At 30.1% G+C, this 22,902-nt stretch overlaps 6 protein-coding genes across 6 annotated transcripts; 3 read left to right on the top strand and 3 right to left on the bottom strand.

The window, feature by feature from the left end:
* Positions 1 to 204: 204 nt before the first annotated feature.
* OCT59_029400 (uncharacterized protein) lies at positions 205 to 510 on the bottom strand (the record flags this gene model as incomplete). The annotated part of the gene is made up of 1 exon (XM_066143719.1): positions 205 to 510. The coding sequence occupies one exon, from the start codon at positions 508 to 510 to the stop codon at positions 205 to 207; it is 306 nt and encodes a 101-aa protein (XP_065994674.1).
* Positions 511 to 4,571: 4,061 nt separating this feature from the next.
* On the top strand, positions 4,572 to 5,061 carry OCT59_029401 (uncharacterized protein; the record flags this gene model as incomplete). The annotated part of the gene is made up of 2 exons (XM_025325844.2): positions 4,572 to 4,769; positions 4,915 to 5,061. The coding sequence occupies 2 exons, from the start codon at positions 4,572 to 4,574 to the stop codon at positions 5,059 to 5,061; spliced, it is 345 nt and encodes a 114-aa protein (XP_025179155.2).
* A 1,995-nt stretch (positions 5,062 to 7,056) lies between these two features.
* On the top strand, positions 7,057 to 9,084 carry OCT59_029402 (uncharacterized protein; the record flags this gene model as incomplete). Its single annotated transcript, XM_025325843.2, has 1 exon — positions 7,057 to 9,084. Exon 1 carries the CDS (start codon positions 7,111 to 7,113, stop codon positions 9,082 to 9,084), a length of 1,974 nt encoding a protein of 657 aa, XP_025179154.1. The 5' UTR covers positions 7,057 to 7,110.
* A 5,832-nt stretch (positions 9,085 to 14,916) lies between these two features.
* Positions 14,917 to 15,123, top strand: OCT59_029403 (uncharacterized protein; the record flags this gene model as incomplete). Its single annotated transcript, XM_066143742.1, has 1 exon — positions 14,917 to 15,123. The coding sequence occupies one exon, from the start codon at positions 14,917 to 14,919 to the stop codon at positions 15,121 to 15,123; it is 207 nt and encodes a 68-aa protein (XP_065994675.1).
* Positions 15,124 to 17,912: 2,789 nt separating this feature from the next.
* Positions 17,913 to 18,152, bottom strand: OCT59_029404 (uncharacterized protein; the record flags this gene model as incomplete). The annotated part of the gene is made up of 1 exon (XM_066143752.1): positions 17,913 to 18,152. One exon carries the CDS (start codon positions 18,150 to 18,152, stop codon positions 17,913 to 17,915), a length of 240 nt encoding a protein of 79 aa, XP_065994676.1.
* Positions 18,153 to 20,203: 2,051 nt separating this feature from the next.
* Positions 20,204 to 22,288, bottom strand: OCT59_029405 (uncharacterized protein; the record flags this gene model as incomplete). The annotated part of the gene is made up of 1 exon (XM_066143764.1): positions 20,204 to 22,288. The coding sequence occupies one exon, from the start codon at positions 22,286 to 22,288 to the stop codon at positions 20,204 to 20,206; it is 2,085 nt and encodes a 694-aa protein (XP_065994677.1).
* Positions 22,289 to 22,902: the final 614 nt, after the last annotated feature.

Raw genomic sequence — 22,902 nt, forward strand, 5'->3', positions numbered from 1 at the left:
CAAAGGATATAACCTTATTATTTACGTCACAAGTGCATAGGTTATATCCTTTGGTGCATTACTATATAAGTCACGTGACTTTTAATTTTAACGTTAATATTTTAATGCTAATTTCAGCACATACCTATAATGCCCATAACGTCTGGCGCACATTTCCAGAGAAACATGCATTAGTCTGGCGCATGTTTCCCAGAGTAACATGCGCTAGTCCTGCCGCATGTTTCCTAGAGTAACATGCGCTAGTCCTTGCCGCATGTTTCCCAGAGTAACATGCGCTAGTCCTTGCCGCATGTTTCCCAGAGTAACATGCGCTAGTCCTTGCCGCATGTTTCCCAGAGTAACATGCGCTAGTCCTTGCCGCATGTTTCCCAGAGTAACATGCGCTAGTCCTTGCCGCATGTTTCCCAGAGTAACATGCGCTAGTCCTTGCCGCATGTTTCCCAGAGTAACATGCGCTAGTCCTTGCCGCATGTTTCCCAGAGTAACATGCGCTAATTCCCTACCACACATTTTCCAGAGGTTATATCCTTTGGTGGGCATCCCATGGGCATTACTATATAAGTCACGTGACATATAATTTTATAAAGTTCTTAATTCTGGAACATATTACTAAAGCAATATGTGATAATTCTAGCACACAAATTCTCTCCATGTTTATTTCTGTAACATGCAATAACTTTGGTGCATATTTCCTACTGTAACATGCGGTAATTCTGGTGCATGTTTCTTACTATAACATGTGGTAACTCTGGTGTATATTCCTTACTGTAATGATTCTGATTTCTGATACATGTTCTTATGTTTAAAACATCAAATATTTAAACTGAATATTACCAGAATCACTGCATTATATTATAGAATATTGCATATTATACATCAGGAATATATGCAAGAATTGTTGTATATACATTATAAATTTACATTGGAATGTATGTTAAATTACTGCATATTATATTAATAAATAATATACAGCATCTGGAATATGTGCTATGATTACTGCATATTATGGTAGAAAATACATATTAAATTGTTATATATTTTTTTTGAAATAGTATTTAAAGTTTATTTTAGTAATTTTAGCAAAAAAATAATAAACAATAAAAAATTAAAAATAAATAAAAAAAAATAAATAAAATTAACAAAAAAAAAAAGATAAAATTAACAAAAAAAAAATAAAATTAACAAAAAAAAAATAAAATTAACAAAAAAAAATAAAATCAATAAAAAAAATAAAATCAAATAAAAAAAAAAGAAAAAATTGAATATATAGGAATGAAAAAAAACAAATGATTATTATATTTGTATCAGTAAAGTGATTTACATGATCATAAAATTAATTACTTATAAACTTTAAAATATACAACATGATTATGCAAATCATTTGTTATTTTTTATTTTTTGTTGTTTTTTGTTATTTTATTATTTTTTTTTTTTGTTTATTTTTTTTTTGTTTATTTTTTTTTGTTTATTTTTTTTTTGTTTATTTATTTTTTTTTTGTTTATTTTTTTTTTGTTTATTTTTTTTTTTGTTTATTTTTTTTTGTTTATTTTTTTTTTGTTTATTTTTTTTGTTTATTTTTTTTTTGTTTATTTTTTTTGTTTATTTTTTTTTGTTTTATTATTTTTTTGCTAAAATTACTAAAAATAAACCTTAAATACTATTTCAAAAAAATGGCCATTTTTAGTAAAGTTATATATATTTCTAAAACATAATATGCAATATTCTATAACATAATATGCATTGATTCTAGTAATGCTTAGTATTAAATATTTGGTATTTTAGATATAAGAATATGTACTAAAATCACTGCATGTTACAGTAAGAAAAATAAACTAGAGTTACCACATGTTACTATAGGGAACATGCGCCAGAGTCACCGCATGTTACAGTAGGAAACATGCGCCAGAGTCACCGCATGTTACAGTAGGAAACATGCGCCAGAGTCACCGCATGTTACAGTAGGAAACATGCGCCAGAGTCACCGCATGTTACAGTAGGAAACATGCGCCAGAGTCACCGCATGTTACTATAGGGAACATGCGCCAGAGTCACCGCATGTTACAGTAGGAAACATGCGCCAGAGTCACCGCATGTTACAGTAGGGAACATGCGCCAGAGTCACCGCATGTTACAGTGGGGAACATGCGCCAGAGTCACCGCATGTTACAGTGGGAACATGCGCCAGAGTCATCGCATGTTACAGTAAGGAACATGCGCCAGAGTCATCGCATGTTACAGTAAGGAACATGCGCCAGAGTCATCGCATGTTACAGTAAGGAACATGCGCCAGAGTCATCGCATGTTACAGTAGGGAACATGCGCCAGAGTCATCGCATGTTACATTAGGGAACATGCGCCAGAGTCATCGCATGTTACTGGGAACATGCGCCAGAGTTACCGCATGTTACTCTGGGAAACATGCGCTAAACCAGCGCATGTTTCTCTGGGATTGTGTGCCAGACATTATGGGCATTATAAGTATGTGCTGAAATTAGCATTAAAATATTAACGTTAAAATTAAAAGTCACGTGACTTATATAATAATGCCCATGGGCCGCCCACCAAAGGATATATCCTATGCACTTGTGACATAAATAATAAGGTTATATCCTTTGATGATCACCCGAGTGGGGTGGAAATTTCGTTGTATTCTCTATATTTGGTTAGTGTATAATATGCATTATCTATTTCTCTAAATTTGGATTATTTTTTTATTGGGGCGATGGACTACGCCGAATCAGTCTGTGTACAAGAAATTTTAAATTACTCAGAATGTTTGTGATCTCACAAAAGAGCGCCCAATGGTGATTGTGTCATTATCATTTTGCTCATTGTCGGAATTTTGGTTTAGGAAGATCAATCTAAATAATCTAAATTTTGCGAAAATAAAAGAAATTAAGTGATACAGATAAACGTACAATCTGTAAAATCATATACTGTATACAGTCCATTATATCTTTTCTAAAACGGGCCAATTTTATTACTTTGTTGTTATTGATTATTTAGTTTTTATTGTAAAAATTATAGCGAAGATTGATCATCTGAGTGTTATGTCAATTTATCGTAGAGTAAAAAACAGACAATAGCCTTTTCCTATTCGGTAATCTGTCGTACTCTCTGAAATATAGGGTTACAATTTTTTTTTATATTCTTTAAAATAGGGTGCCCATAGACTCCCGGTTAAACGATCATCAAAACACTTGCAAAGTATACTCTTTTTTGGTTGTGATCTACACGAAAAGTTTCCCTGCGAATTTAATATCTTAGATTTAGATTATTGGATTTAAGAATAAGAATAATGAATCCTAAATCTAAGAGTATAACGCCCACCCACACTCCTTATGAATCGATGGGCTATATATATTTTTTTCTTATTTTTTTTTTCATTCAAAAAAAAAAAAAGAAAAAAAATTACGGGTTACTCTATTACGCAATATTTACTTACGCAAATTACACAATTTACTTACGCAAAAAATAAATTAAAAAAAGGTTTTATGTATTACTCAAAATAATCAATATTACTTTATTTACACAATATAAATTTATCAATTTATTCAAATCAACAAATCAAAAAAATTTTCTTCATTTTCTTCATATATAAAAAATTTTTTACGTGTTACTCAACATATTTATGCAATATTGACAAAAAAAAATTTAAAAAATTTTACGTATTACTCAATATATATTATATAAAATTATCAATTTATTTAAAAATAAAAGTTACCGCAATATAAAATTTATTTTTTTCATACGTTACTCAATCAGTATATTTTGCAATATAAAATTTATTTCTATATAAAAAAATTTAAATCAAAAGAAAAAAATCTGATCTTTATTTGTTTCCTATCTCTTTTTTTACTCATTTACTCAATCAAATTTCATAATTTACATTTACATAAATAAATGAATCATGTAAAAAACCGGTATAAAAAAAAAATTTTTTTTTTTTCGCAACTTTTATTTGACTGTTCCAAATTTCCATAAAGGTATAAATGAATAATTACAAAAAGGCAAATATCATCAGATGATGTGGCTTATAATACAAATATTACATTAATCAAAATATAAATTATTTCCAAATATGTAAGTTGTTTACGATATAATATAAATTTTTATATATTATCTATATAAAAAAGGAAAAAATTCGGATGATGTGGCTTAAATTACTCGTGCTTCTAAAAAAATTTCCCAAAATAGGTTTTTTTCCAGCGATCAACTCCTTTATTTTATTATCGAAAAAAAAAAATTAGATCTTTAGTTATCAAATATCAAATAAAAAAATTTTTTAAAAAAAATGAATCTTTACTCTGGTATTTTTTTAAATTGATTTAAATTAAAATAAAAAAAAAAATTTCATGTAATTAAAATAACAATTCATGTCGTAAATTCATACACCTTATATTTTTTTTTTCTTTAAATTAAAACCCAATTATCACTTCATCTATTGAAAATTTGTATATAAATACTCTATCTTTTTTTTTACTTAAAAAAAACGAAAAAAAACGTATATTTATATTTTTAAAATTTGAAAAAAAAAAATTACAATATATTTTCTACCACCTATATTTTAATGCCAGCAAACTTGAGTACGATGTGCTACATTTACGATTCAACTCAGCGGCCAGCGGAATATAACATAAAAGAAATAACTGGAATATCCAGACTGAGCGATGAAGACCCAACCAAAATCATATATCTAAAAATCAAAGTGTTTGTTCCATTGAATAAAGAAATTGAAACACAAATCAAAGAATTTGAAAATGGTCAGGTAATTTACTTGAGAGGTAAATTTATTGCCTGCAATGGATGGTTCATGTATGTTATTGACTTTTTAATTCAAAAAACAAAAAAAAAATAATGAAATAAAATAAAAATTAATATCAAATTATTAAATTTGAAAATTGAATTAATAGATGAACGCTACATTCATTAAACCTATGGCAAATCTTGATTTTGATATGATGCCAGCTGTAGGCATAAACATAATGGTGACAGGTTTGGCCCCTCAAACTGTTAAAAATGTGGATGGCGAATCTGTTCTTGACTTTCACGTGGAATAAAATCTTGGAAATAGAGAACCAAAGGATTTTGGGTTATAGATGAGACATAATTCAAATATTAATTATTTCCAATAAAACTAATTCTATCAATCAACAATAAGGTCTACAATGGCAATTTTAACAGACCTACTTTATTATCAAGAATCCATCATAGATAATACACAAGTGAAAAACTACACCTGGGAAACGTATCTTGAAATTAGATGATATATCACTAATTTCTAGCAATCGACCTAATACATCTGCTCAATCCATTAATCTACCATGGTTAAACCAAGAGTCAACAAGTTCAAGAAACACATCCCATACGTCAAGAGGATCCACACCATGTTCAAAAAGAAGTTATGTTACACTTTCACATCTATCCCCCATCAGGAAGACTCAAGATCAATCACTAGCATCCGCATTACAAGAAACCCCCTTCCAACCATGACCCAAAATAAACCTCTAGTGAAACTTAAATAATAACATTTATTCTCTTTTTTTTAAAAAATATATATATATATATATATATATTTTTTAACCATATAATTGCCAAGTGTAAAAAAATCAATAATAAACAAAAAAGGTATCAGATTACATAAAACTTATTTTCCTTTATTAATAAGATATACTTTCCATAATTCCGTTAATTTTTTATTTATTATTTTTTTTTTTTTAATAATTATCCTCAAAGGGAACAGGATTTTTTATTATTTCTCAAAATAATGTATTTTACATAATTTCTTTATTTTCTTTACAATAAAATCCAATTAAAGTAAAAATACTATGCTTTATATTTTTAAGTATATCAATAATCGTATCTCACCAAAAAAATTATTTATATTAAAAAAAGCTAAGAAACTTTTCACATATTATATACCATCAATCATACTTTGATCCTTAAGATTTATGCACACTAAATTTATACATGCTAAAATACTATTAATCAGACCTTGAATCTTAAAACCAAGAAACAGAAAATGTCACGGAAACCTTAATACTGATAGATTATTAAAATAAAATGAAACCTCATTTTTGAGTTATTAAGTCGTTGTTTGTTGCATATTTTTTAGTTTTTGGAACAACTAACTTGTGATTCCTTTCTTTTTGCACCTGTAAATCATAGGTTATTAAGAAAGGTTTGGTTTTCACAAAAAACTTTTTTTTTCATATTAAGAGACTCTTAGTGTAAGTAAAAAATAATAAAATGCAATCAGTAGACGATAGGGAGGACTCTATCTTTCTGACGATCATTCCAACCAAAATTTTGCGGAAAGAAAAATGTCTTTTACATGAAATTTTATTAATTAGAGTTTTTTTACGAACAAAAATACCTAAAAAAGTGGTGTGGGTATAGTTCTTTCATAGGAAACAGTGGAACTCTCCTTTTGGTCCTTCATTTTAAGTAATAATGTCCTCGTTTATGGTCTTTTACTTGACAAAAACATTTTCTTTTCTTCGTCACTGGCTTCAGTTTCATATAGCGCTGCAAAAAAAATTATACTGGACAAAAAAAGTTAAAGGAATAGAGAAGAACCAATTAAAGTTCAGAGTTATGAGTTGATCATTGTAGATCGGATAAATTATTTTTTCTGTAGCAATCACATGGTACATTTGTAGATTCTATATAATTAGTTTTCAGAAGCTTAGTTAATTCGTTACCAAATTGATTTCATTTTGGTGACACTCATTTCCCATTACAAGGGATAAGAATTCAGGTCTAGTGATACTTGATAGTTTCGCGTATGTTAGTCAAGGATGTCTATAGAGAAGGATGACAAATAGGATTTTTTTGTGCAGGGTTAAAGTATTTAAATTTACTTATTAAAATAAATATGTTCCGATCCTTGATCATTGATCCCTTGATACTATTAATTAATACACTTAACTCCCATCAGTCCCATGTTCTGTGGTGGGTACTGGAACAAAAAATACTGGCTAGTTATTATATTAAAATTAACGGACCTAATTAAGGTTACACAAGTTTTTCTAATATAAAAATGATCTAAGTACGTTCCATGACTGACACATAATTGTTTGTAAAAAAATAAAAAAACAGACAAAAATATGGCAAATGCACAAGAGTATATAAATCAAAAGTACCCTACTAAAGAAAAAAGGGGGGAAATAAAAATCTTGCGTCTTGAACGAAAAGATTTAGAAGGTCATTTAGACTTATCTGACTTCGTGAATTTAGAAAAGTTATATTGTTCAGAAAATGAACTTGTTGGTATTGATTTGTCACTTACTCATCCCGAAAAAATGACCTATTTAGATATTGGCAATAACAACTTCGCTCCTTCTGACTTATCGCTTTTTAGTAAGTTTATTAATTTAAAAGTGTTGTCTATAGGTGCTGATAAGGAAGAAAAAGTAAAGCTAAATAAATATAACCGGTTTTACGGAAGTTTGGAGCCTTTGAAGAGTTTAAAATTGAATACCTTAGATATTAGAGCTACTGACATAAACGAGGGTCTAGAATTTTTATCGGATTCTTTGGATTCTATTCTTTGTGAACCAGTTAGAGATGATGCCAAAGTGAAAACAATCCATGAATTGACCAAACCTTATTACAATAGACTTTCAAACGCTTTCGACATTAAAAAGTGTAAAGATTATTTTATTACTCTTCTTCGGCGTAAAATAACTGAGTTAGAAAAAGAAAGTGCCTGTTTGGAAAAGCAATTGGAAGAAATTAAGAAATTAGGGGAAGAAGAACTAAAAATACTTCAAGCCGAGTTAACTAATATAGGAGAAAATTTACAAAAAGAAATTAAAGAAAAAGAAAGAGTGATAAAAGAATTGGAAACTAACTTAACACGAGAAGAGAAAGACAACCAGAAATTGAAAGAATATTTGGAAGAAGAAAAACACACTTTAGAGAAGTTGAAGGAAAATTTAGAAGAAATTCAAAAAAATAGAGATGAATTACAAGAAGCATACCGAAAATTCAAGGAAGAACAAACTAAGGAATTGAATTTAATTAATGAGCAATTACAAGAAGCGGGAAAAAAAATAAAGGAATTAGAGACAAAAGTATTGGAATCAGAAAGTAAAAAAGAAGAATTAGAAGAAGCTAAAAAAAAATTAGTAGAGGATAGTGAGCATTGGCATGGACGAGTCAGTAGTTTAGAGAAAGATTTAAAAAGAGCAGAAGAAGAATTAAAGAAAAAAGAAAAGATGTTAGAATCACTTATCGATGGAACAAGAGAAAAAGAAGATTTGCAACAAAAAATAAAAGTTGATAAAGTTAAGATGAATGCTATTAAAGATGAAAAGGATAAAGCAGAAAGAGAGCTAATAATAACTAATAATGGTTTGCAGGAAATTGAAAAACAATTAGATAATTTAGCTATTGAAGTAGACAGTATTATGAGAGAAAAGAAAAGCAAAATATTGGAAAAAGAACGATTAATTCGGCAAAAAAGTTGGTGGGAAAAAAAGCCTATTACTTCAGCACTCAAAGTGGTTGGTTTTGGAAAATGGGCAGAAAGAGCAAGAAAGATAGATTCGTTAGAAGAAGAAATAGAAGACTTATCTAGAGATGAAGAGTCGAAGAAAGCTCAACTTGAAGTGATTGGTAAGTCTGAGAAAATAATGAAAGGAATTAGGATAATTAGTATAGAAGAAGAATTAGCAGATGTCAATAACAAATTAGCAGATGCCAATGAAACATTAGCAGATGTCAATAAAAAATTAGCAGATAAAAATACTAATTATCAAAAACTATACGAAGAAAATGAATCTCAAAAAAGCCAAATAGAAAATTTGTTAACTTACCAGAAATATGCAGAAATTTCTTTACAGATTAAGAAAGAAAAAAGTGAATGTAAGTTGAGCAAACCTGCACAGAAAGCACTGGAAGAACTTTTTAACAAGGTTCAGGATGAACAAAACGAATTAGTAAAGGATGTAAAAGAAAAATCTTTTGAAGATTGGGGATTAGAAGAGGCAGAAAAAGAAAAAATAAATTCGTTTCTTGATAAGTACACAGAGTTACTGAAGTTGGAAAATGAGTTAATTGATAAACAGCAAACTTAAATCCAAATCCCTCCTAAATAACCCAGGTGAACACAAAAGCTCCCCTTATCTAATAAGCACTTTTAAGAAGAGCAAAATCAGAGATTTTGTCTTTACCTCCAAATTTACTTATCAGATACTCATTCTAAACTACTTTTGACTTCCATATTCTTTAAAAAATCTTCATATCTTTTTCATTATTGGATGTTCGCTTGGCGGTTTTAACTTCCTATGAAAATCTATAACTATGTCTAAATAATCTGGAATATTTTTCCAAAATTAACAATTTTTGCTTATTCTATTCCAAACTTCGATTATCTCTATTTTTTTTGGATTAGTCATATTTAACTTATTCAACTTTAAAGGAGAATTCTTAAAGTTTTGGTTTATGATTAAAGTCCATTTGGCATTAAATTTTGGCAGAACCGTAGAAGAGAGGATATTTTAAACATATTTAGATTTATGTGTTTAAATCATCCTTGAAGTTAAACTAAAGATTTAATTGGAACGGCTTAAAATCTACTTAATTACGGTAATACCTGTCTTTATAAGTATGAAAATTTGAAAAACAATAACAAACAATGAGGGTACAAATATAAATAAATAATGTACAAAATTTGTCAATTCCGGTAATTTATTGTAGGTTAGTGTATTACTACAAGTATTAAATTATAAACAAGTTATTTTATATTTTTTAATAAAATTAAATTAATTTTTTTTTGCATATATTAAATATAAATAAGATATTTTTAATTTTATATAATTTAAAAAAAATTTTAAAAAGGACAAATTTATTTGTAACATCTGTTACACACCTTATTTGTAACAACATCGAAAAATTAGGTCGGATAAAAAAATTTTTGTGCATTTTTTATTAATTTATGCGTTATTTAAAACATAGCAGATAGGTATTATGTATTTATTATTGTAAAAAATCATATAACTGAATGCGGGTATCCGCACAAAAATAAAATCAGTACAAGTATTAACGCATAATTGTTTGAATTTCCTAAAACTCATGCCCTTTATTTAAAGAAACTTAATCTTTCTATAAAATTCCCAAAATAAAACTCTATAAGCTATAAACGTCAATGATTTCTGCAAATGTAATATATCATTAGCTGGTGTCAAAAATGAACCAACATAAAGAAATACAATGAACGGATAATATTACCAATTCTGACACCTTGCACTATTATGTCCAGTTCTACCACACGTTTTGCAGGCATATTTCACGTGAGATTTTTTTTCAGTTGATGATTTATACCGCTTTGTTTCTGGGCGTCCTTTACGCTGTGAAACTAACAGATTTTGTTAAGGTTCATTTTCTTTGTCATCATCAACTTGGACTTCAGAATGTTCCATAAGTTCTTAGTTTCACGTGATTGCAATTTCTTTGTGCGAGTGATAAACACTTTTAGCCAACCAACTATTTCATTATAACTGTCAAATTCAATAGCAAGTTGAGCTGCTTGTCACGCAAGTCCCCGTACTTCTCCATATTTGACCTTTTTCTTTACTGCACAATGTAAAGCATTAGTAATGGTTGTAGGAACAGTTGAAGGATTTGGAATGAGTATTACATCAAAAATTTTGAGCAGCCTCTTTGTTTATAAAACAACAAGTTTCTGCTGTTGCGTCCTTATTTTTCTGATTATTGATATACCATCCCGAAGGTACCATTTGGATTTGAAATCCTGCAACTGCCGAAGTCATTATTATTCGAAAGTAATGGTGACAAATAATGCCACGGGATATATTTGAAATGGAATCGATTACTACTACGAGATGTACGTGATTTTTGTTTTCAGGTCACATATCAGTAATCTTCCATACTTCTTGAATATTTTCTTCACCGACTTTAGCAATCATTGACTTCAACAGAATTTGCTTAGCATCGTCTCAATATCGCTAAAGTATATAAAGCAGACAATATTTGCATGGTTAGATATTTGGTTATTATTTTATCAATTTCGGGAAAAAGGTCTTGACTAATCATTGTAATCCCCATACAAGTTGATAAAGTGCGATACTCAAAAAATCAATTCCATTAGACTTCGTATTCAAACCGTACATCAAGAGTATTAGTGAAATTGCATAATGTACTGTTTGCTGATAACTCACACTTGATAACATTATTGTGATTTCAACACGGGAAGTAGTTTGAATTCCTGCAGTGAAAATTTTTGATGTAAATGTGCGAGCTCATGCTTGATGGCTAGGGTAAAAAGCTCTCATTAGGTAATCCTTTATACTAGGATATTTTTCCATAAGCTTAGACCATCTTTTGTAGAAAAGTTCTTCACACAAACTGTTACGACATAAATCTTAAATCCTTGCGTTTATGAACACCAGCCCTCATGAATTATCGTCATTTATTATTCCTTCAACGATATCAATCGTTTTGCGATAATCACCCAAAAATTTTGAAGATTGTTAGATATTAGACGGATCTTATTTAATGTTATTCAATATTTGGGTCTTTATCTATCACTCATATAATAACAATAATCATACCTTTTTTAGTTCATTAGTACAAAGGTCTATAACATCTAATTCCATAAGAAATTTTACCTTACGTAAAATTTTAGTATAAACATTTCGTTCACTTTTCCAAAAAAAATCTTACAAATTGTACTGTAAGATACGATGGTAATCAACTTAATATACGTGAACTTTTCTTACATATTGCCATTCTTCCCAACGTAGGAGTTTTTTTTTCAAACTGCTCATCCAAAACCTAGATAAATATTATGAGCTAATAAAAGAGATTAGATTATGATGACAAAGCATACACACCTTGGCCTTCCAAGTTAAGACCATACACTTTAGAGCATTTTCAAAACAATTAACATTGGTCGAAATCTGTAAAGTTTCGGATCTGAAATCCTACAAACATATCCAGCGGGAACATTCTCTTTTCATCATAAGACTGTTCCGTAAGTTTAGGTTCGTCATCTATATTATTATTTTCGTATTTATTCCTTAAATTCTTAATTTTTTCTCATTTCCTCCATTGAGGGTTTTTTCCGGGGTTCAACCTTACTCCTTAAATACTCTGCAAGCTCATATTCTTAATCTTTTACTTCTCGATAGAGAGAGTTTATTTAGTTCGTTCATATCTTGGTTATGTTTAAATTGAAACAGTTAAACTAGAACTACACCAATGACTACACCAAAGGCAACTTCAATCCACCTATACAAGCTGCTTTTTCTGTGCAGGCGTGTGTGTTGCATGCACCATATTTATTATTGAAATGACCATACGCAATAAAATCATATAAGGATGAAGCTAACTAGTTCCAATTGCTGCAATTTAATTTTATCCCATTTCCTAAGTCCACCAACACGGCCTTGAGCATTTTAGGGCTTTTTAAACCCCTTTCTTTGAGCAACTTGGTCCCATTTCTCCCTCGTAATCCTTGCCTACTTCAGAAGCATGAGGATAAAATTCACGATCTACTGTATATAAACTGTTAAAGGGATATCTGAATCTTCCAGGTACCTTTAGTTGTGGCTAAATTTCGTCAATATGATGACCAATACTTATTTGGAATAAATGCACCAATGAAAATATTGTATGCGTCTGGCCGCGTCCATCACCCATTTGAAATGGCTCTCAGTGGGAAGAATTTTGTCGTATAAAGGTTCTCTTGCACGTTCGATATAGAGATCTTATTAGGATCTCCAACTGGAATCCAAACAAATCTACAAGGATCTTGAACTTTAGAATCTAAAGGGGCACCATTAGGTGCGGAATTGTTAGATGGAGTCTCCGTTGGGCCAGGTGAACCATTACCATTAGAACCGAAGCATTCGTACACCCTCCTCTCTAGTGCTTTTCGTGCCGATTTCACTATCCCCTGAACGATACGATATCTATTTTTATGTTTTGATGAAGCAAGGCTGCATGATTCGCCTCTGGTAGCGTCCACTCCTAACTCGTTGAAAGATTTCAATCATAGACCAGATGTGAATTTGATTGAGATGGTAGTAGGTAATTGCTGAGGGTGCTACGAGAAAGGTATTTATTATATTTTGAATTGAGTTCTTCTTGGAAACGGTGACTTTAATAACTTCTTTCCTTCTTTTTTTATCTGGTGAATTAATTTTGGCGTAAAAAGATTTTTCTTATTTTGTAGGCAGAAAAAATTCTAACTTCTTTATCATTGTATCGTATGCGTCGTATGCATCACGTACCGCGAAACGAAAATATAATATATTTAAATTTCTTTTCTTTTTTTTTGTAAAAAAAAAATTAAATTCATTTGATAAATTATTATTCAGAAATTAAAAAATTATTTTTTTTTTTCAGGAGGCGAAAAAAAAATAAGTGTGTAATGAAATTGTATAACGAGAAATTAAAAATTTTTTCAGGAGGCGGAAAAATTTTTTTTTTTTCATATGTAACGGTGAATTAACCATTAAGGATAAATAAATAAATAACGTGTATTCTTATGGAGCGAAATGAAATTTAATTTCTTAGATTTATTTATAGTACTATTTTTTTATGGTTATGCGAAAAAAGAACGTGACAATTAACCTGAAAAAAAACTGTACGGCTGGTTACACAGAACAATAGTTTTCAAGATTATGTCACATCATGTGACTTTTCGTATTGTATAAAATTCTGGAGTAAATTTTTAATTCAAATATTAAAGGAAAAAAAACCGGCGAAAAAGTTGTAATCGGAAAATCTATTTCCGGTAAATAAAAGAAAAGATTATATCATGAATTAAGATTTATACTAAGAATTTTATTTTTATACAAGATAAACGGACTTCTTGCCTAAAGTACATGAATATTTTAAGAGCCTTCTATAGGGTAAACGGCCTGATTACGCTGTAGTTCGAAAATGGAAAGAATGTACACTCCCCTACAAAAAGTATCCGACCACCCTAAAAATTAAAAAATCATAAAAAATTCAGTGGGCCCAACAATAAATTTATATTTATTTTAAAAGTTCGAGACATGAGACACTTTTAAAAGTATTTTTTTTAGCTTAATTATTAGTAAAAATTGGCGGAAATTTTTAATTTTAAAAATGGCAAAATTCCTAACTTTTTAACTAAAGCAGTTACGGCCAAACGAATGCCAGAAATCAATTCTTTGACTAAAAAATAGCTTATGTTTAAAAAATCAGAAAGGTTGGACTGGTAGGTTGCCGAAAAATCCACCACTGAAGATCAGAATTTTTATATGTAAAAACGGTAAAATCACCATTTTTGCCAAATTTTAGTGATCTTCAGTGGTGGATTTTTCGGCAACTACCAGTCCAACCTTTCTGATTTTTTAAACATAAGCTATTTTTTAGTCAAAGAATTGATTTCTGGCATTCATTTGGCCGTAACTGCTCTAGTTAAAAAGTTAAGAATTTTGCCATTTTTAAAATTAAAAATTTCCGCCAATTTTTACTAATAATTAAGCTAAAAAAACCCTTTTAAAAAGTGTCTCATGTCTTGAACTTTTAAAATAGATATAAATTTATTATTGGGCCTCCCGAATTTTTTATGATTTTTTAATTTTTAGGGTGGTCGGATACTTTTTGTAGGGGAGTGTAAGAGACATAACGAGCCCTCCATCAGCGGACAGTACAATAGTTGGATTTGTTGGGATCCAAAAGAAAAGAACAAATATAATAGGAGAGTCGTAAAATCGGTATGTTCTAAATCATAATTTAAATTCTTTTCTCTTTATCGCATTATTTTTATATCATTTTCATGATACTGACCTTGCGCTTCTGTAGAATTTGGACTAGATCGATGACGATCCAGCAGATTTACAAAGAAATTGCAGACGTCAAAGTCCATAGATGAATATAATAGTACACAGCATGTAAATATCCAATTGAACATGATTCAGGTTGTGATACAACCTCTCATGATTCCGATAACGAAGACGTGGATGAAGATGTGGGAAGATGCGGACGACGTTTATGAGGAATTGGGCGAAATAAATACGTCTGAATTTAAAGACTTGTTTTCAACATTGAGTAACAACAAAAGTGGTATCTTAAAACAGGAAAATGCGTCGAATATGCATCATACGATCTTGGTCTAAGATGCAGATATAAACACATTTATAGATCGCACTTTAAATTCGATGACGAAACGTATATTTAAATTTACCCATTGTAACACCTGAGCCCATAGAGAATTATGTTTGCCACCTCAGGTATTAACAAAATGACTCTTTATTAATAATATAAATAAATACAATAATATGCTTGGTTTAATAACATTAAATAACAAAATAAATAATTCATAACAAAATTCGTCTAATTTCTCTCCCTTTTCCAAAAGGTGATCTTCACGCCCTTTTATGCTTGTTTTTGTGTAACTAAATCCATAATTTCGATTCATGGATTTAAATTTTTAAAGTGTTTCCATTGTTTTAAAGTATTTCCATTATCTTAATTTTGTATCCATTTGATCATCATGAACTCCTGAATTATGATTTATAATATTAACGTAGTGATCAACAAATTAATCACTTGACACCTCATATCACTTGATTTCATTCAATTTAGTATCTTTCGGATCTTCATTTATCCTTAAATCTCGTGACTAATAGTTTAAGGTCATCACGGACCAACTACCTTAATCCATGTGATTATTAGTTTAACGACTTCTCGGTCCAATTAAAATAAAAATAAAAATAAGTTAAAATTTTATACACTAAGACTAAATGTAATACTGCGCCCACAATTAATAAATTTACTAGGTATACTACGGCATTACAACTATCCCCCGCATAAAAATTTAATGTCCACATTAAATTTATTCTAAGAATCGAACTCGTGTCTCGAAGTGGTAGGTGCGAATTATACCACTAAATCAAACATGCATTGTCACTTGACTCAGCTGCGTTTTAAATATTCCTTTTTGCTGCGTCTACATCTGCGGTTTATCATGTGTTTGTTAAGTCTACGGTTTTCCTGTACCGGATTTCACTTCGGTCTTTCTTAGGAAATTTTCATTAGTTTTTCCTATTTTCGAAAATTATTTTTATGTCATGTGATTTTATTTCACATGATTATAAATTATCTTTATTTTTCTAAGTCCATTGATGATAGTTATCATTTACTCATCGGTGTATGGTAAGTCTTTAATAATTCTCCATTTACGGGTATCTTCTTGATGACACCTTTAATATTTTTAATTCTATAAGCTCCATTCGGCAGTATTTCATGAATGTAAAATGGTCCTAACCATTTTGATTCTAATTTTCCAGATAGTTGTTGTGCTTTGGCTTTATCATAGAGTAGTATTTTATCTCCAATTCCAAAGGTGTGTTCTTTGATTATTTTTCTGTCATGATACTCTTTTTGTTTTGTTTGAGATTTCAGTATTTGTTCTTTGGCTTCATGTCGGATTTTTGGTAGTTCTTCTAATAATCCAACTATTCTATCACTTAGGTTAATTTCTTTGATATTTTCATCCATTATTGTCCGTACATTTCTTCCGTATGTTAAATAAAATGGTCGAATTCTTGTTGAACTATGCTTTTTATTTCGGTAAGCAAATAATATGGGTGCTATCCTTTGATCCCAATCATCTTTGGTTGATAATTTTGCTAATGCTTGACCTAATGTTTGGTTGAATCTTTCAACAAGTCCGTTTGTCTCTGGATGATAACTTGTAGAAAAATTCCATTTAATTTTGAATTTTTCCATTAATTCTTTAATCATTTCATTATTGAAATGACTTCCTCTATCACTCAATATTTTCATTGGGCATCCATGTCTACAAATGATGTCTTCATAAATAAATTTTGATACTTCTTTAGCAGTTGCTTCTTTTACCGCTTTGGCTTCTGGCCATTTTGTAAAATAATCCATTGCTACTATGATGTATTTATTACCATTTGTTGTTGTGTTCAATGGTCCAACAAAGTCAATCCCGATTTGATACCATGGTTCTACTACTTTAATTGGGTGTAATTCATTTTTCCCTTGTGGTTTTCCTCTTCTCTGACATTCATCACATGTCCTTACATATCTTTCAACATCATTCAGCATATTTTCCCAATAATATTTATCTTTTAAATTATCATAAGTACTTTTGATTCCCATATGTGCCGATAATTCATGACTGTGAGCTAAATATAGTGCTCCCATCTTTTCAAAGTCTTCTATTATTCTGATGTTTTTACCATTTTTCTCAATATACTTTTTACCATCAGTTACTCTGATGTTATCCTTAATCTCTACATTTTTAACCTCTATTGGTGGTTTATTTCCATCCAATTCTATTATTTTATTATATACTCTTTCCCAATCTGTGTCATTATTTGATATTTTAATATTAGCATATTTTTCTCCTTCGTAAATATCTTGACATTCTTTAAATGATTTCACCATCTCCATATATCTTTCTTCATCTAATAATGGGTATGATGTTTTATGTCCTTGATCCTTTTTCGAATATTCTCTACCTTTGTAATTTTCCCAACATTTTTCATTTTCTAAAAATATCACTATTGATTCATCAATTATCCTTTTGTTCCTAAATACTTCCTTCTCTAATAGGTGGTTCTCATATCTTGTTATGTATCCTCTGTCGAATGATGGTGTTTGTTGGTAAAAGTACTCACTATAGGGACTTTTATCTAATATTAACCAATCCTCATTATCATGTTCTTCCATTCTCCTGTTGATTTGTTCGACAACTTCCTTCCTGAATTCCCATTCTATACCTTTCTTTGGTATTTTATACTTATCATTGTCCTCTCTTCTCTTTTTAAAGGTGTTAAACCTCACACTTTGTCCTATTTTTTCAAATTCTTTTATAAGTTTATTTACAATGAATGTTTTTCCAGTACCATCAACTCCACATATGATTATTATTTTAGGTCCCATTTTTACATAATTCTGATAATTTTAGCTCGTTTACTTTACTTAATATCACCTCTATTTGTAATATTTCCTCTTGAGTTTCCAATATTAATGGTCTTTCTTCACTATCTTCAAAATTTTTGGCTTTGAATTTATAGTTATAATTTATCCTGTTTAATTCCTTTGTTATACCTTCTAAATTTTCGATTATATCCTTTATTTTATGATTTGTATTTCTTACCACTTGTTCCATTTTTATTTTTGAAAAGTAACTCTTTTACCCATCTATTTATATTATTCTTGATAAGGCATCTGCATTTTTATTTTCTTTTCCTGGTCTATGAGTTATTTCAAAATCATACTGTTCTAATTCCATGACCCATCTTGATCTCTTTCCTTTTGGTACTTTTGCAGTCATTAATCCCTTCAAAGCTGCATGGTCTGTTACTACCTCAAATTTTCTATTGATCAAGTATTTATGGAAATGTTGTATTCCCCATACAATTGCATAACATTCTTGTTCGGTTATTGGCCATCTTTGTTCTGTCCTGTTTAAACTTTTACTGGCATATTCTATTACGTATTCTTGACCTTTATCATCTTTTTGAGCTAACACTGCCCCTAATCCTATTCCTGAAGCATCTGTAATTAATATAAATTTCCTTAACCAATCTGGTTGTCTTAACACTGGTTCTTCGGTTAATTTCCTTTTTAATATTTCTAATGCTTCATGTTGTTTGATGCCCCATTCAAACTTTTCATCTTTTCTCAATAAAGATGTTATTGGTTTTACTATTTTTGAAAAATCTTTAATAAATTTTCTATAATACGTACATAACCCCAATATTGACCTTACACCTTTTATATTTATAGGTGCTGTTAATTTTTGTATCTTTTCAACCTTTCCTGGACTTGGTTTTAATCCATTTTTACCAACTACATGTCCTAAAAATTCTATTTCTGTTTTTCCAAATATACATTTCTTTAACTTTAGTATTAAACTGGCTTCCTTTAATTTTTCTAACACTAACTTTATGTGTTTTAGGTGGTCTTCAAAATTTTCCGAATATATCATTATATCATCAATGTATACTATCACAAATTCATTTAGGTACTCCTTTAATACTTTATCCATTAACCTTTGAAAACTTGCAGGCGCATTTGTTAACCCAAATGGCATGACATTATATTCATATAATCCTGCTGAGCATATAAATGCTGTTTTCTCAATATCTTCCTCAGCCATTTCTATCTGATTAAACCCTGATGCTAAATCTAGACTAGTAAACCATCTTCCTGAACTTATCCTTTCTAATTGTTCATCAATCCTTGGTAATGGATATGCATCTGTTATTGTAACTTTATTTAATTTTCTATAGTCGATGCAAAACCTATAATTTCCAGACTTTTTTCCTGCTAAAGTCACTGGTGAAGACCATGGACTTCTGGATTCTCTAATTTTTCCCAATTTTAACATCTCGTCAACCTCTTTTCTGATGAATTTACCTTTTTCATCATTTTCTTTATACCTCTTTTGGGCTATTGGTTCAGTACCCCCTTTTAATCTGATTTCATATTTTACTAGGTTTGTCCTATTATATTTTTCACCATCATACTCAAATATATCCTTATATTTTTCTACTAATACCTTTAATTTACCTTTTTGTTCATTGGTTATGTCCCCTACTTTAAATTTTTCAGTAAATTTTTCATGGTCACTTTTGTGCTTCTTTATCGTCTCTTCAGTATCATTCTGACCAAGACTTATACTTTAAAATTTTCATCTTCCTGACCTTCATGGTCATCTTCATATATGTTATACAATTCATCCTGGTATAATTTTTCTAATATTTCCTCTTCATCAAATGTTTCTTCAAACCCTTTAATGGTCCTTTGTGTGTATTTTACTGGTATATCCATAGTTTCATCATTCATTCTAATTATTATTGTTTTATCTGTGTAATCTATATTCGCCTTAAACATATCTAATACTCCATTTCCTAACACAATTTCGTTTTTTCCTGAATCAATTACTTCAACCTTAATGGGTATCTCCTTATCCCCAAATTGTATGTATATTGTCGTGGTACCCCTAGATGCTAATTTATCCTCATTTATCATCACACATCTTACTGTACTTGGTTCCTCAATTTTTAGGTCCATTTCATCCATTATCTGACTAGTTATTACATTTACTGCTGCTCCTGTATCAAACATTACGTCCTTTAATTCTTGGTTTATTATTAATTTACCCCTTAATGCAGTTAAGTGTTCTGCTTCAATGTTGTTCATTGATTCTTGTAGTCAATCTGTTTGTGGATACCTTCTCATTCCTTCATGATATATTTTTCTTTGCTCTGGACTTATGTTTATAATTTGTGAAAAGGTTGCATTTGCTCTGGTATTTTTCATATCCTCTAATACGTTATATTCTGGTGTGTTCCTCTGAAATGCGCTTGTCCTATGGATACCTTCAACACGTTCATTTTTACATTGTTTTGCATAGTGACCTCTTTGTCCACAATTTCCACATGTATTATTATTTCTCCTTGCTTCTTGTGCTTTTTTCAGACTTTCATCAGTGAATCCTCTTTTTGGTAATGCTGCTGCCCTTTCCTCTTGGCTTGCATATTTATTATTCCTTCTTCGTGCTTGTTCTTGGTCAATTTCCATATCTATATCTCGATTACTTGACCTATTTTTTATGTTACTTCTCGTTTGTCTTTCACCAATATAAAAGTCTTGATCAACATGGTTAAATGTTACATCATTATCTTGATAATACGGGTCGTCATAACTATATCCTTGGTCATAATTATCCTGATAATCCTGACTATCATAATCATATTGGTCATATTGGTCATTATAATTATCATATTCCACTACATTGAATCCTCGATTATTGTTTTGGTGGTTTGGTGGTCTGTTATAGTTATTTGGTCTTCCATTATAGTTATTTGATCTTCTATTATAATTTTGATTATTTGGTCTTCCATAGTTTCTTTGACCATTATTTACCCTACATTCATTTGCATAATGTCCTGGTTGTTTACAATTATAACATGCTCGAGGTGGTGGTCCTTGTCTATTATTATTGTTTGGTGGTCTCTTTTGCCCTCCAAGTTGATTTACTAGTTTTACCTCTAATTTTTTAAACATGTCGGCAAGGTCATCCTCATAATTTTTCTCCAATGGTTTTTCAAATATATTCTTTGGTTTGTCATCTTGTATATCGATTCCTTTTCTTTGGGTACTAACTGATATACCACGTGTCTTTCTTATTAATTCATTAGTAGCTTCCTCTTCTCTTCTTGCTGTATTCACTGCATCATTTAAATTTGCTGGGTTTTGTCTTCTGACTTGATATCCCAATGTTGGTGTTAATCCTTCGATATAATTATCTACTTGTAATTCATCATCTAATGCATGGCCTCTGGTAGCTATCCTTAATATTTGTCTAAACCTTATCATATATGCCTCAACATTTTCATTTACTCCTTGTGTTATTTTCCTTAATTCTAACATTTTCCTTTTTCTAACATCTTCCCTGGTAAATCTTTGTTTAATCCTATGTTTTAAATCATTATCATTATCGTTATCTTGCCAATTTACCAAATGACCATTGTTTGCTTCCTTCTTTTCATTATACCATTGTGCTGCTGCACCTTTCAAACAGGTAGCTGCCATTGCTGCTTGTCTAGCTCCATTTACTCCTGCTGCTTTTCCTATAGCAGTAAATGCTGTTTCAAATTGTCTTACCCAATCGTTTATGTCTTCTTCTTCCCTTCCATAAAATTGTGGCATACTAATTATTCCTCCAGCTACATTTCCTGCATCCTCAATTGCATTTGCTAATGGGTTGGCTGCGACTAATCCAGCCCAATTACCTCCTATATCATGTCCCGTTGCTGCTAGTAAAGCCGCTCTAAAATCTTCCCTTACTTCAGCTCTTGTTGCTCCCATAATTATTGGTACTATTGGTAGAATTGGTGGTATCGGTGGTGTTAAAGGTGTTTCAAATAAATTTTCTATATTATAATCAGATATTTCACTTTTATCCTCAGAGTTTGATTCTGAACTTTCACTTGAGTCAAAACCAGGTCTATTTATAATGTTTTCTTTATAAGGTTCTTCAAAATTTTCATTGTTATCGGTATCATTTGGATTTAAAATTTCTCCGTCTTTTCCAGATCCATCTGATTCTTTTTCAGATCCATCAGATTTTTCATTATCAGATTCATTTCCACTACTTTCACTATCCTCAATTCCAGCTTGCTGTTTTAGAAATTTATCTAATATTCGCCTTAAATTTTTCTCCATTTCATTTTTATTTCCTTGGAATATTTCAATAAATTCTTGATCCAATATTTCTCCATCAGTATATCCCATACTGATTAACCTCAATAACTCTCCATTAGTTATTCCTATTTTATTATCATCACATATTTGTTTTAATCTTTTAACCCTGATATCAATTTCATTTTCGTCATTTTCACAATCCCTACACTTGGTTTTTCCTTCGTCAAATTTATTGTTTATCCATCTTATTCCACATTCATTACAAAATGTGGTATTTTCATTTATCCATTCATATAATTTTATCCTTAATTCTTTGTCATTCGTATCAATTTCCTGGAAATATTTTTCCATAAATTCCATTGTTAATATTATACTATTGCTTATCCTGAATTTTCTCATTCTTTCTATTTCTGACACATTTAATTCGTATCCTAATTTTTCTAAGTCATCCTTTAATTCTAATAATTCTTTTTGTTCACAATTTTTACATTGTCCAATGTCTGCTATCATATCAGGTAACTTTCTATTTCTACAATTTCCACATCTCAATGTTTCTTTTGTTAACCATTCATTTATTTCATCTTTTAATTTTTCATCACTTAGTCTCATTAATTCGAAAAATGTACCTAAAAAGTCTTCTGTTAATATCAATTCTATCCTTATCCTTAGGTCCCACATTCTTTGTATATCCTTGTCAGTGAACC

This window comes from Rhizophagus irregularis, chromosome 9 (genome assembly GCF_026210795.1).
Source record: "Rhizophagus irregularis chromosome 9, complete sequence".
NCBI classification, from domain to species: domain Eukaryota; kingdom Fungi; phylum Glomeromycota; class Glomeromycetes; order Glomerales; family Glomeraceae; genus Rhizophagus; species Rhizophagus irregularis.